General features: G+C 36.9%; 1 protein-coding gene and 1 long non-coding RNA gene across 7 annotated transcripts in view; one reads left to right on the top strand and one right to left on the bottom strand.

The window, feature by feature from the left end:
• LOC105467204 (LYR motif containing 7) overlaps positions 1–14000 on the top strand; it is a 30864-nt gene extending 16864 nt beyond the window's left edge. For 4 of the 5 annotated variants that reach the window (XM_011716696.3, XM_011716693.3, XM_011716694.3 and 1 more), the window contains one exon: positions 8150–14000. In XM_011716696.3, coding sequence (XP_011714998.2) covers positions 8150–8220 — 71 coding nt within the window. In that variant the 3' untranslated portion in view covers positions 8221–14000. The remainder of the gene's footprint in view (positions 1–8149) is intronic. The other variant, XR_011624692.1, reaches the window with a different exon arrangement.
• The window catches only part of LOC105467205 (uncharacterized), a 49913-nt gene that overhangs the window by 16565 nt on the left and 15886 nt on the right, over positions 1–17462 (bottom strand). The gene's annotated exons all lie outside the window — the stretch shown is intronic.

Raw genomic sequence — 17462 nt, 5'->3', positions numbered from 1 at the left:
GGGCGTGGTGGCTCACACCTGTAATCCCAGCACTTTGGGAGGCCAAGGCGGGCAGATCACTAGGTCAGGTGATCGAGACCATCCTTGCTAACACGGTGAAACCCTGTCTCTGTTAAAAATACAAAAAATTAGCCAAGCGTGTTGGCGGGCGCCTGTAGTCCCAACTACTCAGGAGGCTGAGGCAGGAGAATGGCATGAACCTGGGAGGCAGAGCTTGCAGTGAGCCAAGATGGCACCACTGCACTCCAGCCTGGGTGCATCTCAAAAAAAAAAAAAAAAAAAAAAAAAAAAAACCTGTATTGTTTGATCTTTTCCATTTGGTTGTTTATATCAACTAGAGTTGGTTTGTATATGGTATGAGATGTGGGGGGTCAAGATTTATTTTTTTACATGTGACTATCCAGTTGATCCAGCAACACTTATTGAAAAGACCACTCTTCCCCCTACTACTCTACAGGATCACCTTTGTCATAAAAATCAAAGAACTATATAGGTGTGCATCTGTTTCCGGACTTTATAATCTCTTCAATCTGTTTTTCTGCCCTGCATCATATACTATAATGTCTTGATTATTACAGCCTTATAATAGATCTTCCTACCTGGTAGTATAAGTCCAAAGGGCTTTTAAAGTTACTTTTATTTAATGGGGACTTATCAGAAATTATTAGATCTTGGGCTGAGCACTGTGGTTCACCCCTATAATCACAGCACTTCGGGAGGCTGAGGTGGGCAAATCCCTTGAACTCAGGAGTTTGAGACTAGCCAGGGCAACATAGTGAAACCCTGTCTCTACCAGAAATACAAAAAATTCACCAGGCATGGTGATGTGCGCCCATGGCCCCAGCTACTCAGGAGGCTGAGGGGGGAGGATCACTTGAGCCTGGGAGAGGATGTTGCAATAAGCCGAGATCACACCACTGCACTCCAGCCTGGGTGACAGAGCCAGACCGTCTCTCACAAAAAAAAAAAAAAAAAAAAAGAAAAGAAAAAGAAATTATTAGATCTGAGTTATTGTTTTTGTCTTTTGTCTTGTTTTCTTTAGATGGAGTCTTGCTCTGTCTCTTAGGCTGGAGTGCAGTGGTGTGATCCTGTCTCACTGCAACCTCTGCCTCCCAGGTTCAAGCAATTCTCCTGCCTCAGCCTCCTGAGTAGCTGGGATTACAGGCGTGTACCACCACACCTGGCTAAGTTTTGTATTTTTAGTAGAGACGGGGTTTCACCATGTTGGTCAGTCTGTTTTCAAACTCCTGACCTCATGATCCACCTGCCTTGGCCTCCCAAAGAGCTGGGATTACAGGCATGAGCCACTGCACCGGGCTTTTTTTTTTTTTTTTTTTGAAACGAAGTTTCGCTCTTATCACCCAGGCTGGAGTGCAGTGGCATGATTTCAGCTCGCTGCAACCTCCACCTCCCAGGTTCAAGTGATTCTCCTGCCTCAGCCCGCCAAGTAGCTGGGATTACAGGAGCTTGCCACCACGCCCAGCTAATTTTTGTATTTTCAGTAGAGACAAGGTTTCACCACGTTAGCCAGACTGGTCTGGAACTCCTGATCTCAAGTGATCCACCTGCCTCGGCCTCCCAAAGTGCTGGGTTTACAGGTGTGAGCCACTGCACCTGGCTGATCTGAGTTATGTTTGTAAGGGCAGAAAACACAGTTAATCCTAAATTTAAGACGTGTAGTCATCAGTTTTTATCTTAATAATGATCTTTAGAGTTTCTGTGTAGTATAGCCAACATTTTATACAGGTAATCACAGATATATATTATTTTTATCACATGAATAAAGTTTTAGGTTATTTTAAATAACTAAATTTAGTATCTATATTTCAAATGCCTTATTTTAGATATAACAGTATTGAATATTATTTAGATTTCTTTTTATCCTTGGGTTTTTTTGTATATTTTAATTTTCCCACAGAATTAAATATTTTGACTCTTTTATGAGTATTAATACATAGTGCCTTAATAATAGCCTCATTCTTTCTGTGTGTGTTTGTATATTTATACATATATATACACACACACATATACACACATACATATATATACATATATACACACATATATACATATATGTAGACATATATACATATATATGTATAGCTCCAAAATGTAAGAAATTTGATTCCTTAATCTCTCTTTCTAAAAGTTACTTTAAGCAAAATTCCTCCAAATATTTTAGCAGTGTCTACACTGTCACATAGAAATGACCAGAATTAAAATTCTGCTTCTTGTTTAGAAAATGGAGAGTTGTGATTATGTGTTTCTAAAAAATATCATATAATGTCTCAAAATGAAAAATAATAGAAATAAAAAGTAATAAAATGAAACTTCATTTGGAAGATTAATCACCCTGTAGCGTGAATTCTAAATCCATCTCTCTTTTTCTTCCATTCAAATAGTATCTACAGTGAAAAGTAAACATTGAATCCCAGCAGGAACTCCTTATCTTAAATAATTTCTCATTTTTTATTTTTTTAAAAAATCACTTCCAGACATCTCTTAAAAGGAGACATACAAATGACCAACAAGTATATGAAAAAATACTCAACATCAGTAATCACGGAAATGAAAATTAAAACCACAATTAAATATCATCTCACCCCAGATAGAATGACTGTTGTCAAAAGGACAAAAAATAACTAATTCTGACAAGGATATGGAGAAAGGAGAACTCTTATACACTATTGGTGGGAATGTAAATTAGGACAGCCATTATAAAAAACAGTATAGAGGGTCCTCAAAAACTAAAAATAGAACTATTGCATGATCTAGTAATTCCTCTACTGGATATGTATCCAAAGGAAAGGAAATCACTGTATGCAGGAAATAGCTGCATTCTCATGTTTATCGTGGGCACTATTCACAATAGCCAAGATATGGAATCAACCTAAGAATCCATCGATAGATGGATAAAGAAAATGTATATATACATATGTATATACATATATACACACACGCACACACACATATACACACACAATGGAATATTATTCAGCCATAAAAAGAAGGAAATCTTGTCATTTGTGACAACAAACATGAACCTGGAAGACATTGTGTTAAGTGAAATAAGCCAGGCACAGAAAAACAAATATTGCATGTTCTCACTCATGTGGAACCTGAAAAAGTTCAACTTACAGCAACAGAGAGCAGATAGTGGTTACTAAAGGCCAGGAAGGGTCAGAGGGGGATAGCTAGAGGTTGGTTAATGGGTCCAAAATTACAATTAGCTAGGAGGAATAAGTTCTAGTGTTCTATAGCACTGTAGGGTAACTATAATTAACAATTTATTGTATATTTTCAAATAGCTAGAAGAGCAAATTTTGAATATTCCTAACAGAAATGATCAATAACATCATAAATATGCTAATTACCTTGATTTGATCATCACACATATACATGCATTGAGCTATCACTGTATCCCTTAAATATGCATATTTAGTATGTATCAATTAAAAATAATAAAAGGAAAACATTTACTTCCTTTATCCTTGCAGGTGAATTCAAGGTTCTTTATTACAAGCATAATTTCATCATTTGAAATAATTCCTTATTTTTAAAATCTTTAAAAAATATTTTGGAAACTGTTTTTCTTTCCAAATATTTTCTGCTCTTTCTTTTTTTTGTATTACCTTACGTGCATGAATTTGTATAAATCATAATATTTCATTCATATCATTCATCATTGGTCTAGCATAGCCTTTAACTATGACTTAGAAAAATACTCAGGTTATTCATTATTCTATACTTGCTTTCTGTTTGATTATTGACATTTGTCAAAACCCTCTTTCTAATGTGGATATTAGTCACCTGGTTACAATGTTGGCCTTTGACAAACGTATATCATTCATACAAATTTTAAAGATGGTCCCAAGGAAACCCAGGACTTCAGGTCATTATTTTTTATGGTACTTAGTTTTTTAATAGGATCCATATTTTTTAACTTCCTCTCTGGCATATGTGTAGAAAAAATAGGGATGTACTTCTAAAACGAATGATACAGTTAAAAAAACAAAAAGCTCCAAGAAGCTGTTCTTCAGATGTATTTTAAACTTCTGCCTTTTGGTTTATTTAGATTTGTCATTGTCTAAAACTATCTTATGGTTTGTGTTCTAAGACATGTTAATGTGACTCAACAAACATTGAATCGCTGTTATGCTAGATGTCAGGGATAGAACAGTGGGCAAGACAGATATGGTTCCTATCCAGTGGAACTTAGAGTGCTGTGTAAAAGAGAGACAATTAAATATACAGCTACAGTTCGTGCAATGCCATGATAGGAGGCAGAGATTGTTGAGGCACATAAGCAGAGCTACAGATCCAAACTTGGTGAGCTAGGGACAGGTTCTTGGAAGAAAACACTTTTGTGTTACAGTTTCCCTAATTTGAAGTTACCATTTATATAATATACATAATGTGCTTGAAATATTTAGAAGTGTTTCTAGAACTTCAGTGTGAAATATTTTAATGTCCTTTAAATTATTTGGATTCAAAATATCTCTATGATTATCACACTATTATAAACTATGCTATCCATAATAATTTATTTTAAAATTTTTATCTAAATTTGTATTTTGGTCCAAAATTGAGATAAAGACTTTATTTCAAGGAATTGCTTTTTGGCCGGGTGCCAAATTTGAAGCTTATAAAGTTTTTGAGTGAATTTTATTACCAAGAAACCCCAGGCCTGGCTAACTCTTTTCATCTCTTAAGGCCACCCCTGGATCCCTAAACTCCTATTACCAGGAAGTAGACTATGAAAGCTTTTAAAGCCCCAAAGAAGGGCATCTTCCCCAATATCTCCACCTTAGAACAATGAGGCTCAGCGGAACCTAATGGAAAAACTAGCACTGTAACCAAACATCCTTGATTTCAGTCTGGATGAGACTTTAGGGGACAGGTAGTGAGTGGATGTATTCTACAGATGGAAAGAAGGATGTATATGCATTTTGCATAGCCAAAGGCGGGGAGGTGCTTGTTGTCTCTCCAGTATCTATCCTCCTGTTCTCTCTCTCTTTTTTTTTTTTTTTTTTTGAGATAGAGTGTCCTGTTGCTCAGGCTGGAGTGCAGTGGCACGATCTCGGCTCACTGCCACCTCTCCCTCCCGGGTTCAAGCGATTCTCATGCTTCACACCTCCTGAATAGCTGGGACTACAGCTTGGGCAATCCAACCGCGTTGGCCTGCTAAAGTACTAGGAGTATAGGTGTGAGCCACCGCACTTGGCCTCTCCTGTTCTTTTCTACTAACTGAAAAATTGTGTTCAGGGTGCAATGTACCAAGCAAAAAAAAAAAAAAGTTATTTTCCAGACCATGTGACACCTTTCTGGTCTATATAAACCCTGTCTATTGGGTGTTACTTCCAAGAAAGTCATTGTTTTCCTGTTTAAAAGGAATAGGCTGAGCTGGCACTCTCGTTTTGCTCTTTTCTCTTCTCTCTTCTTCACATCTGGAGTGTAGATGTGATATGACAGCACCAGTGAAGACAAAACCACTCATGGAAGGTAGCAGAACAGAAAGAGAGAAAGAGCCTGGGTCCTTAGTATCACTAAGGACAAGCACTAGCCCAGAACTGCCTTAATCTGGATTTCTTTTTTTTTTTTTTTCTGAGACGGAGTCTAGCTTTGTCACCCAGGCTGAAGTACAGTGGCGCGATCTCGGCTTACTGCAACCTCTGCCTTCCGGGTTCAAGCAGTTCTCCTGCCTCAACCTCCCTAGTAGCTGGTGCCCGCAACCATGCCCAGCTAATTTTTGTATTTTTAGTAGAGATGGGGTTTCACTGTGTTGGCCAGGCTGGTCTTGAACCTGTGACCTCGTGATCCACCCACCTCGGCCTCCCAAAGTGCTGGGATTACAAGCATGAGCCACCATGCCTGGCCTTTAATCTGTATTTCTTGATAATATGAGAAAAATTAAATCTCTTACTTATTTAAACCAGCTTGTTGGACTTTGGTTATTCAGAGCTGAACATACTCTAAAATGATATGGGTGTATTTAACCATTTATTTTTCCATTCTCCCATAAAAGTCTTGTTTCACTTTTGTAACACATGACGTTATACTATAATTTGTTGTTTTTCTAGCTGTCTTTTCCATTAGATTGTGAGCTCCTTGAATCTGAAGAGACTATTATATATTCACCTTCATATCTTAATTTCTTGATGTAATGTCTAGCATGAAATAGCCACATATAGGTTTGATAAGTGAAACAAATTATTGCCATTTTTAACAAGTTAAAACGTACACTACAATTTATTCTCTGATGAAATCTCCATGGGTTTGGTAAAAGCAAGCAAGATATAAACAATTATTAAATAATAATTATTTAACTGCTTTTCATTTTAGTAAGCCAAATTTATCATCTGGCTAATAAGTCGGCTATTTTTAGTCAGACCAGTTGTTTAATTAAGTGAAATATTCAGTTTGCCTTTTGGGTTGAATTTGTTTTAGTGTTGTCTTCTTTTTTTTTTAGAGAGAGTCTCTGTCTCCTAGGCTGGAGTGCAGTAGCATAATTATTGCTCACTGTAACCTCAAACTCCTGGGCTCAAGCAATCCTCCTGCTTCAGCCTCTTGAGCAGCTGGGAATACAGGTGTATACCACCATGCCCAATCTTCCCACCTCAGCTTCCCTCTTTTTTTTTTCCTGAACTTTCTGAGAGTAAGTTGCAGACATAATGCCTATTTACCCCAAAATGAACATTTTAAAAATTATGACAGCCCATTTGGGTCTAGATCTTCTGGAGAAATACTTTAGAGTATATTTCTTCAAGATCCTTCAATGTGTATTTCCTAAATATACAAGGACATTCTCTAACGTAACTGCAGTATAATGAGCAAAACCAGGGTATTAACATTGATGTAATGCTATCATTTAAATCTTTCCATTTGTCCTAATAATGTCTTTTATGGCAAAAGGAAAAAAAATTCCCTGTGGACCAGTATCCTATTGGGGATCACACATTGCATCTAGTCATCATGTCTCTTTAGTATCCTTATTCTAGAGCAGTCCTTCAGTCTTTCTTCGTCTTTCATGTCCATGATGTTTTGAAAAGTATAGGCAGGTTATTTTATAGAAGGTCGTGTGAGCATTTTTTGATTGATAGCTCATCTAGATTCAACTCTTCTAGAGAAAAGAAGAAGAAATCATGTATCTCCTCAAAAATTTGGAACTTTTTGGTTTTTTTTTTGGTGGGGGGGGGAGATGGACTCTCACTGTATTGCCCAGGCTGGAACGCAGTGGCACCATCTCAGCTCACTGCAACCTCTGCCTCCCATGTTCGAGCGATTCTTGTGCCTCAGCCTCCCAAGTAGCTGGAATACAGGCATGCACCACCACACCCAGCTGATTTTTTTTTTTTTTTTTGTATTTTTAGTAGAGATGAGGTTTCACCATGTTAGTCAGGCTAGTCTCCAACTCCAGACCTCAAATGATCATGGTGCGTTAGCCTCCCAAAGTTCTGGGATTACAGCCATGAGTCACCATGCCCAGCCAAAAATTTGTGTCTTAAGAGCTTTATCTTGACTCCAGCAAGATGTTTTACCTAGGACTCAACAGGTTTTTGTTGTTGTTTTAGGGTATTTGTCAATGTGGGCACTATTGGCATTTTTGACAGGACAGTTCTTCACTATGCCAGACTGTCCTACACATTACAGAAGGTTTAGCATCTCTGGCTCCTGCCCACTAACTTCCAGTAGCATTCTCCAGTTGATGTGAACACGCAAAACACCCTCTTTTAAGAACTATTGTTATATAAAATTTAGAATCTTTAAATTAGGAGACCAGTCTTGCTTTTCATATAGTAGATAGTATAAGCAAAATTTCCAATTGTTTTCATTATCAGTAATTGGTAATTAAATGGCAAATAATAGAAGTTTTAGGTGAATTCTCTTCAGTTATTTAATTTGCTATATTTAATAATAAAGGGTTAAGTGGATCATATATGTTTTTATATAATCTGAAATGAGAGTGCTATTAATTCTAATTAGAGTCAAGGATGCCACCTTAGATATCAGCTGAAATAAAATATCCCTGTAAGATTTATCTTAAAATTAGATATTTTACTAGTACAAATTTTAGGGGGAAATGAGTGTCCTTGCATTTAATTCTAATTTTAGTGATGTTAATTATTCTCTTTTTTTTGTTTTCTTTCAGAACTTGTCCCTAGGAAAGACCTTCTTGTAGAAAATGTGCCATATTGTGATGCACCAACTCAGAAGCAATGAGTTTTCTAGAATACAACAAGTCTTTGCACTTTTTAACTTTAAAATCTACAACTCTGGCAAAAGTCCTGGAAATGCAGACATTTTTCTCTGAACTGACATATTGAAAATGAATGAATTACGGAATAGCTTCATATTTAAATTTCATGTTAAAAGGTCATTACTGAGAACTAAAGAACATAATTAAGTATTTCTAAAGGAAATTAGATAAGAAAACATTTCATTTTCATTGAAAATCAAATTTCATAAAGCAAAATAAACGCTTAGGGAGATATATTCACTCTTTGACCTTGATGAGTATTTGGTCTTACCGTAGCTATTTGAGAATATGGTGCTTTTACAAATTGGTGAGTTTTCCTGCCATGTGAAATGCAATTATTACATTTAAATTATTAGATTAAAATGATATTTAGTCCTAAAAAATATTAAATTAGTCAAAAAAATCACAGTGTGTGGCAGCTCTCTACAGAAAGTGGCCTTTGTTTTCTAAAGCACTGGGATTATTTCTGTAGCTAATATATAATTGTACAGTTTCTTTTTAGAGATAGAGAGTATCTCTGTGTTCTTATAAAGACTTTTTTTTATCAGTCTTCTGAAAATAGATGAATTCACCTAGGGTCACTATGGAATAAAGAAATCCTAATTTAAAGAGGAAATAGTGGCCTTTGATCAAACTAAGTAATATGGCCTTAGTAAAATTAGCTGTATTTAGACCAAGTTAGACTTTACTGTGAAATGTAGTAGGTGTCTACATTCTCTTCGTTTTCATTAATGAAACTTAAATGGCTTCTCTTCTTCCACATGTCCTGTCCTTGAGAAGATGGGCAGTATCACAAAAGGGCCTGGCAGTCTACCATCTAACACTAGGAACTGTAAAATCCTGTTTAATATTCTTGTTGTTTCTCTTTTATCTGTGTATCTTTGCCATTCTATTTTCTCAGTGAATAGCATGTTTTCTCCCATTCACTGATAAATTCTCTCATTTGATGATGATACAGGGTTTTTAATTTTTGCAAGATTCTCAATGCAAGCATTGTTATGTATCTAGAAGTTATACCTAGAGAAAAATGAAAGTTGTTTCAAATTTGAAATTTGCCCTTGTAAAAGAATGTTGAATGTCATCACACTATATAATCACTATATAAATGTGCTGACTTACAGTTATTTTAGTGTCTATATGACATATTTTGAGGAAAGTTGGCTGATGTTATTTAAATTTAATATATATTCTATATTTTAGTGTTATTGAATATTTTATCTATGAGCTTTTTTTCTTTAACCTGACTTCCGTGGTTCCATTTTTCATTCACATTAATTTAAATAACTCCAGATTGCTTTCTTATAGTCATTATTAGTAGCAAATGAGATTAATAATTCACATGGTTATTAAAGATAGTGGCTTAGAGATTTTAAGACTTATTGATATAGGGCTGGGCACGGTGGCTCACACCTGTAATCCCAGCACTTTGGGAGGCCGAGGCAGGCGGATCACAAGGTCAGGAGTTTGAGACCAGCCTGGCCAATATGGTGAAACCTTGTCTCTAATAAAAATACAAAAATTAGCCAGGTGTGGTGGCAGGCGCCTGTAGTTCCAGGTACTCAGGAGGCTGAGGCAGAAAAATCACTTGAACCCGGGAGGCAGAGGTTGCAGTGAACCGAGATTGTGCCACTGCACTCCAGCCTGGGGGACAGAGTGAGACTCTGTCTCAAAAAAAAAAAGGTATATTGATATAGGTAGGTAGATATGATATTGTACTTTCATGCCATAAGACTACACAATAAAGTTCCTGGCCGGGCACAGTGGCTCACGCCTGTAAATCCCAGCACTTTGGGAGGCTGAGGCAGGCGGATCACCTGAGGTCAGGAGTTCTAGACCAGCCTTACCAACATGGAGAAACCTGTCTCTACTAAAAAAAATACAAAATTAGCCAGGCGTGGTGGCACGTGCCTGTAATCCTAGCTACTTGGAAGACTGAGGCAGGAGAATCGCTTGACCCAGGAGACGGAGGTTGCGGTGAGCCGAGATCACGCCATTGCAATCCAGCCTGGGCAACAAGAGTGAAACTCCATCTCAAAAACAAATAAATAAAGTTCCTGTGAAGTATATAAACATGTCAACAACAGGCTTGCCTGTCACAAAATTGTGAAAGATGTGGCACTCTATTCTTTATATAGCATATGCTAATTTATTTATTTTTTGAGATTGAGTTTTGCTGTGTCACCCAGGTTGGAGTTCAGTGGCGCGATCATGGCCCACTAAAGCCTTGACCCCCAGGGCTCAGCAGTTCTCCCTAAGCCTCCCAAATAGCTGAGGCTAGAGGTATGCACCACCACACCTATTTTTTTTTTTTTTTTTTTTTGTAAGGACAAGGTCTCACTATGTTGGCCAGGCTGGTGTCAGATTCCTGAGCTCAGGTGATCCTCCCACCTTGGCCTCCCAAAGTGCTGGGATTACAGGTATAAGCCACCACACCTTGCCTATTCTTACATATTTATATTTCAAATGGATTTTAACTGGTTATTTAATAGTTTAATTAGATAAAGTAATTCATGGCAGGGTATGGTGGCTTATGCCTGTAAATCCCAGCACTTTGGCAGGCTGAGGCGGGTGGATCACCTAAAGTTGAGAGTTTGAGACCAGCTCGACCAACGTGGAGAAACCCCATCTCTACTAAAAATGCAAAATTAGCAGGATGTGGTGGCGCACACCTGTAATCCCAGCTAGTCAGGAGGCTGAGGCAGGAGAATTGCTTGAGCCAGGGAAGCGGAGGTTTCAGTGAGCCAAGATCGTGCCACTGCACTCCAGCCTGAAAGAACAAGACTCCGTTTCAAAAAAAGAAAAAAATAAAACTTTTTTACACATGGGTATCTCACCATGTTGCCCAGGCTGGAGTGCAGTATCTATTCATAGGCACAATCATAGCACACTGCAGCCTAGAATTTCTGACCTCAAGCGATCTGCCTCAGGCTCCCAAGTAGCTAGGACTACAGGTGCATGCCACCATAACCAGCATTAATTAAATGTTTTTTATTTGGTTATTTTTTTTTTTAAGTTTTCTGTATTCACACAAGGGGTTGCCCAAATATAATTTTGCTTTGACTGTTGAGATCTAGTGAAAGTGGGGTATATGAATTCTAATTGCAAATATCCAGGCTCAGAGGCCCAGCAGGACTTTCTAAAACAATCTTTTAGCGGAAGTTAGAAATGGTATATAGCAGGAGAGTCGGATTTGAGAAGCATATGTAGATTCAAAGCTGAGGGAATATGGCAGGTAGTTTGTACAACATCTAATTCAGAACATTAAAATTAAGATTTTAGTCAAACTGTGTTTAAGTTGGTTCTTATTTTCCTGTAGATGCATCTCATAGCATCAGTACAATACCAAAAAAGCACACGAGAATAAGAATATGTGGAATTTCCATACCTATTGACAAAGCACATAATTTAACTCTAAATACAAAGCCATAGGTCAATAAAGAAATGAAGATTCCAGTTCTGAAGGCGAGTTTTCTGAAGCCAAAGTGGATACATGCAAAATTAATATAGTTTTACTGTATATCAGTTGTTACCAATCAGAAATGGAAACATCCTATTTATAATAGCAAACAAAACTGTAAAATAGACTTTTTAAAGTCTGGGAATAGACTTTTAAAATAAGCTATAACACTTAAAAAGGAGAGATATACTATGTTCCCAGATAGGACAATTGAAAATTCTGGAGATGACAGTTTTTCAAAAATATATTGAGGCCAGCTGCGGTGGCTTACGCCTGTAATCCTGGCACTTTGTGAGGCCAAAGCGGGCAGATCAGCTGAGGTTGGGAGTTCAAGACCAGACTGACCAACATGGAGAAACCCCGTCTCTACTAAAAATACAAAATTAGCCAGGTGTGGTGGTGCATGCCTGTAATCCCAGCTACTCGGGAGGCTGAGGCACGAGAATCGCTTGAACCTGGGAGGCGGAGGTTGCAGTGAGCTGAGATCGCACCATTGCACTCCAGCCTGGGCAACAAGAGCGAAACTCTGTCTCAAAAAAAGAAAAAAAAATTCTCAAAATCCCAACATATTGACAAATACATCCACATAAAAATATAAAACTTCTGTATTCTGTGAAAGCTACTATAAATGAAGTTTAGAGAAAGTTATTTGCCACCTATGTCAGGATTAAAATAGTTAATTGATCCTATGAATCAATTAGCAAAACAACTCGATGGAAAGATGGGCAAATGATACAAATAAGAAATTCACAAAAGAAGAAATACTAAGTCTCTAGTGATGAGGGAAATGTAAATTAAAATAAAACATGTTTGTTCATCAAGTTGTCACAAGTTAAAGAAACATATCCAATATTTGTAAAGGTTGTAAGACTGTAAGAAAATAGGCACTGCCATATCATTTTTAAAGGAATATAAATTATATGGCCTTTTCTTTCTTTGGGTTTTGTTTTTTTTTTTTTTTTTTTTTTAAGAGACAAGGTCTCGCCATGTTGTCTAGGCTGGACTCGAACTTCTGGACTCAAGCAATCTTCCCAACATCATTAATAGCTGAGAGTAGAAACTCGAGCCACCACACCTGACTATGGGGCCTTTTTGAAAGGAAAATTGACATCATCAAAATTTTAAATATATTCAGTCTATTTCTCAAAAACTCACAAGAATACTAATAAATGTGTATTCAGATATATGTACAGAAATTGCTGTAGCATTGTAATTTTAAACAATTTAAAACAGATAAGTTTCCAAAGTTAGGGTATGATGAAAGAAAAGATGGCTTATTTATACTCTGGAATATTTTCCAAGAGTTGAAAAGGATGAGGATGCACACACACACACACACACACACACACACACACACACACACACAGATTGGGTATCCCTAATCCAGAAATTCAAATGCTCCAAAGTCCAAAACTTTCTGACCTACCAACATGACTGATGCTCAAAGGAAATGGCCACTAGAAGATTTCAAATTTTTAGATTTGGAATGCTCAACCTGTAAATATATAATGCAAGTAAGCCAAAATACAAAAAAAAAAAAAAAAGAAAAAAAATGAAATCCGAAACACTTCTGATCCCAAGTATTTCAGAAAAGGGATATTCATCGTGTGTGTGTGTGTGTAAGCAGGTGTTGCTAGGAATTCACTTATATACAAGAAAACTATTTTTGTATACGTACTTGCATATGTATGTACGTATGGGTAGAAATGATACATGATAAATGTTAGTAGTTAATCGAGGAGGAAAAGAGATTTAGGGAAGGAAGCAGTAAATGAGAACTTTTATTCTATTTACTCCTGCACGTTTAAATATTGTTTACAGTGAGTATATCAACATGTAAGTGTTAAAAGACAATAAGCTACTAGTGATTTTTAATATAAAATTATTATAAAATATTTTAAATGTTAGCAAATAATATAGCACACTCATGAACCTAATTCCCACGTTTGACAGTTGTTACATTTTGCCATATTTGTTTAAAGGTCCAAGTCATAAAATCTTGTAAAGCTAAACCCCACCCTTCTTTTTCTCCTCTCTCTCCAGGGATAATTACTGTTTTATAGTTTGTGGATATCATTCCCATACTTGTGTTTATACTTTTACCAAGTGTGTATATATTCAAAAAACTGTTTTGTGATTTTAAAATGTAAATGAATGGTGTTATGCTCCATGTATTCTGCAGCTTTTCATCATACATTAGGTTTTGGCGATTTCGCCATAATTTGGCTTGAATTTAGGTATTTTATGTTTTATTCTATTGTAAGAGTAAACAAGTTTGTTTATTCATGTCTCTGTTGATGAGTGATAGTATTGTCTCCAGTTTTTTTATGTTGCAAACCAATTTTCAAGAAACTCCAGCACATAGATTTTTATGCCCATGAAAAAGTTTACCTGGTTACACACCAAGAAGCAGAACTGTTGAGTCCTAGGGTACGTGCATATTCAGCTTTTCCGGAAGTTTTTAAATTGCTCTTTAAAATAGTTGTACCAGTTTACATTCCAATGGACAGTGTGTGAAAGTTCCCGTTTCCCCACATCCTCACTGTTACATATGATTTTTCTCATTGTCAAACTAATGGATATAAAATGGTATATTGTTTTAATTTGCATTTTGTTATTGCTGGGGAGGCAGATTGTCTTGTCATATGTTTATTGGCCATTATGGTTTTCCATTATGAATGTGAGTCTATATCTTTTGTCCTCTTTTCTCTATTGGGTTGTCTGGCTTTTTCTGACCAATCCTTTATATATTCTGGATACTAATCCTTTGTTGATTCTCTTTTTCCAATATGTGGCTTGTCTTTTAGTTTATGATAAACTTGACTGGGCTAAGGGATGCCCATATAGGTGGTAAATATTAGTTCCGGGATGTCTGTGAGGGTGTTTCTAGAAGAGGTTAGCATTTCACTTGGTAGTCTCAGTAAAGAATGTCACTCTCACCAATGTGGGTGGGCATCATCCAATTTTTTGAAGTCCAGACTAGAATCAAACAGATGAGGAAGGGCAAATTTGCTCTCTCTGCTTGAACTAAGACATCTATCTAGTGATATCACTGCTCCTGGTTCTCAGGCTTTCAGGCTAAGACCAGGACTTCTACTGTCAGTTCCCAATTCTCAGGCCTTTGGACTCAAGCTAAATTACACCACCAGTTTTCCTGGTTCTTCAACTTGCACATGGAAGATTGTTAAACTTCTTAGCTTCTGTAACTGTGTGAGCCAGTAGCTGTAATGGATTTCCTCTATCAATCAATACATAGGTATAAATACACATATATCCTATTGATTCTCTTTGTCTGGAGACATTGACTAATACTATGTTGGAAACAGAGTAGGTTTGTGAAGACAGAGGAGTTCTGGACATGTCTTGATTGAGATGCTTATTAGATATTGAAGTGGAGATGTTAAAAGGACATTGGATATAACATCTGGAGTTTAGTACGTGATCTGAGCTGGAGATATAAATTTGGGATTTATTAGTGTAGATAAAATACTTAAAATCATGACATTGGGTGATATCATCAACAAATCTATTATAGATAAGAAGAAAGGTCAAAAATTAGGTCCTGGTTGCTCTGATGTTGACAGGTTAAGGGAACAGGGAGCAACAAACACAAGAGACAGAAAAGGTAAGGTAAGGATGAATGAAAGATAGGATTAAAATGAGGAGAATGTTGAGCAAAAGTTGGCAAACTATAGCTCACAGAGGCCAAATCTGACTTGCTGCCCTTTATTTGTTTACGTATTGTCTATGGCTGTTTTCACACTGTAGTCAGTACAAGCAGAGTTGAGTAATTGCAAAAGAGATTATAAGGGCCTCAAAGTTTAGAGTTGCTGTCTGGTACTTTACAGAAAAAGTTTGCTAATCTCTGGTATAGAGTCCTGGAAACCAAGTTTCATTGAAGAGGAAATGGTACCCTTTGCCAAATGCTACTGAGAGGCCAAGTAAGATTTAGATTAAAACTTGCCTGTTGGATTTAGCAACATGGAGGTAACTGATGAATTTGGCAAGACAGTTTCAGTGAAACTGTCTGGGAGAAACACTGTAGGCTCATGTTGATTCTCCCCCAAATTGATCTCTACATTGACTGTAATTGCAATTAAAATTCCAGTAAGATTTAAGGAACTAATAAAACTGAAAAATGTATGAGGACTAATAAAGGTCCATAAATAGCTAAATCAGTCATAACAAAAATTAAAATTAGGTCTCCATATCCAAAAAAACTTTGATCCATGCCTCATACCATATACAAAAATTAAAAATCAATATTTAGAACTAAATGTAGAACCTATGTGAACCGCCAAAATTTGAGACAGGCAGGTCTCAGTTAATTTGAAAAGTTTATTTTGCCAAGGTTGAGGATGCGTGCTCATGACAGCCTCAGGAAGTCCTGATGCTATGTGCCCAAGGTAGTCAGGACAAAACTTGGTTTTATACATTTTAGGGAGACATGAAATATCAATCCATGAGAGACAAAGGCAGCATTCTTTTGAGTTTCTGATTAGCCTTTCCAAAAGAGGCCATCAGATATGCATTTATCTCAGTGAGCAGAGGGATGGCTTTGAATAGGATGGGAGGCAGGTTTGCCCTAAGCAGTTCCCAGCTTGAATTTTCTTTCCGTTTAGCTTAGTGATTTTGGGGGCCCAAGATATTTTTCTTTCACACCTAAAACTACAAAACTACTTGAAGCAAACAAGAGAAAAATCTTTGTGACCTTTTTTAGGAAAAGATTTTTTAGATACAACACTAAAAGCATAATATATTTTTAAGAAACGAACTGAACTTCATAAAAATGTTTCGCTCTGTAAAAGTAACTATTAAGAGAATGAAAACACAAGCCACAGACTTGGAGAAAATATTTATAAATTGTATATCTGATAACTTTTACCCACAATATATAAAGAACTTTCAATAATGAGAAAACAACCCAATTTTAAAAATAGATAAATATTTGAACAGACACTTCCTCTGAAAAGATACTCAAGTGGAAAATAAGCATATGAAAAGTTGTTCAACATCATTAGTCACTGGACATTAAAAATTACAATGAAATACTACTACATACCTATTAGAATGGCCAATATTAGAATGGTTGACCATACCAAATATTGGCAAGTCTTATGCCTCAGCCTCTTTAGTAGCTGGGATTACAGGCATGTGTCACCACACTTGGCTAATTTTTGTATTTTTGGTAGAGATGGGTTTCACCATATTGTCCAGACTCATCTTAAACTCCTGACCTCAAGTGATCCGTCTGCCTCCGCCTCCTAGAGTGCTCAGATTATAGACATGAGCCACCACACCCGGCCTGGGATTTTCATAAGTTGATTATGGGAATGTAAAAGAGCAGAACAACTTTGGAAAACTGTTCACCTTCTTTCCTTTTTTTTTTTTTTTCCTGAGACAGAGTCTTGCTTTGTTACCCAGGCTGGAGTGCAGTGGTACAATCTCAGCTCACTGCAACCTCCACCTGCCAGGTTTAAGCAATTCTCCTGTCTCAGCCTCCTGAGTAGCTGGGATTACAGGCGTGTGCCACCACGCCTGGCTAATTTTTATTTTTATTTTTATTTTTTTTAGTAGAGACAGAGTTTCACTATGTTGGCCAGGCTGGTCTCGAACTCCTGACCTCGTGAACTGCCCACCTTGGCCTCCTAAAGTGCTAGGATTACAGGCGTAAGTCACCGTGCCCATCTGCTCAGTTTCTTAAAAAGTTAAACACATACCTCACATATAATCCAAATTTTCTACTGC

The sequence above is a fragment of the Macaca nemestrina genome, chromosome 6 (assembly GCF_043159975.1).
Source record: "Macaca nemestrina isolate mMacNem1 chromosome 6, mMacNem.hap1, whole genome shotgun sequence".
Classification (NCBI taxonomy): domain Eukaryota; kingdom Metazoa; phylum Chordata; class Mammalia; order Primates; family Cercopithecidae; genus Macaca; species Macaca nemestrina.
This window is presented reverse-complemented; position numbering and strand designations above follow the sequence as displayed.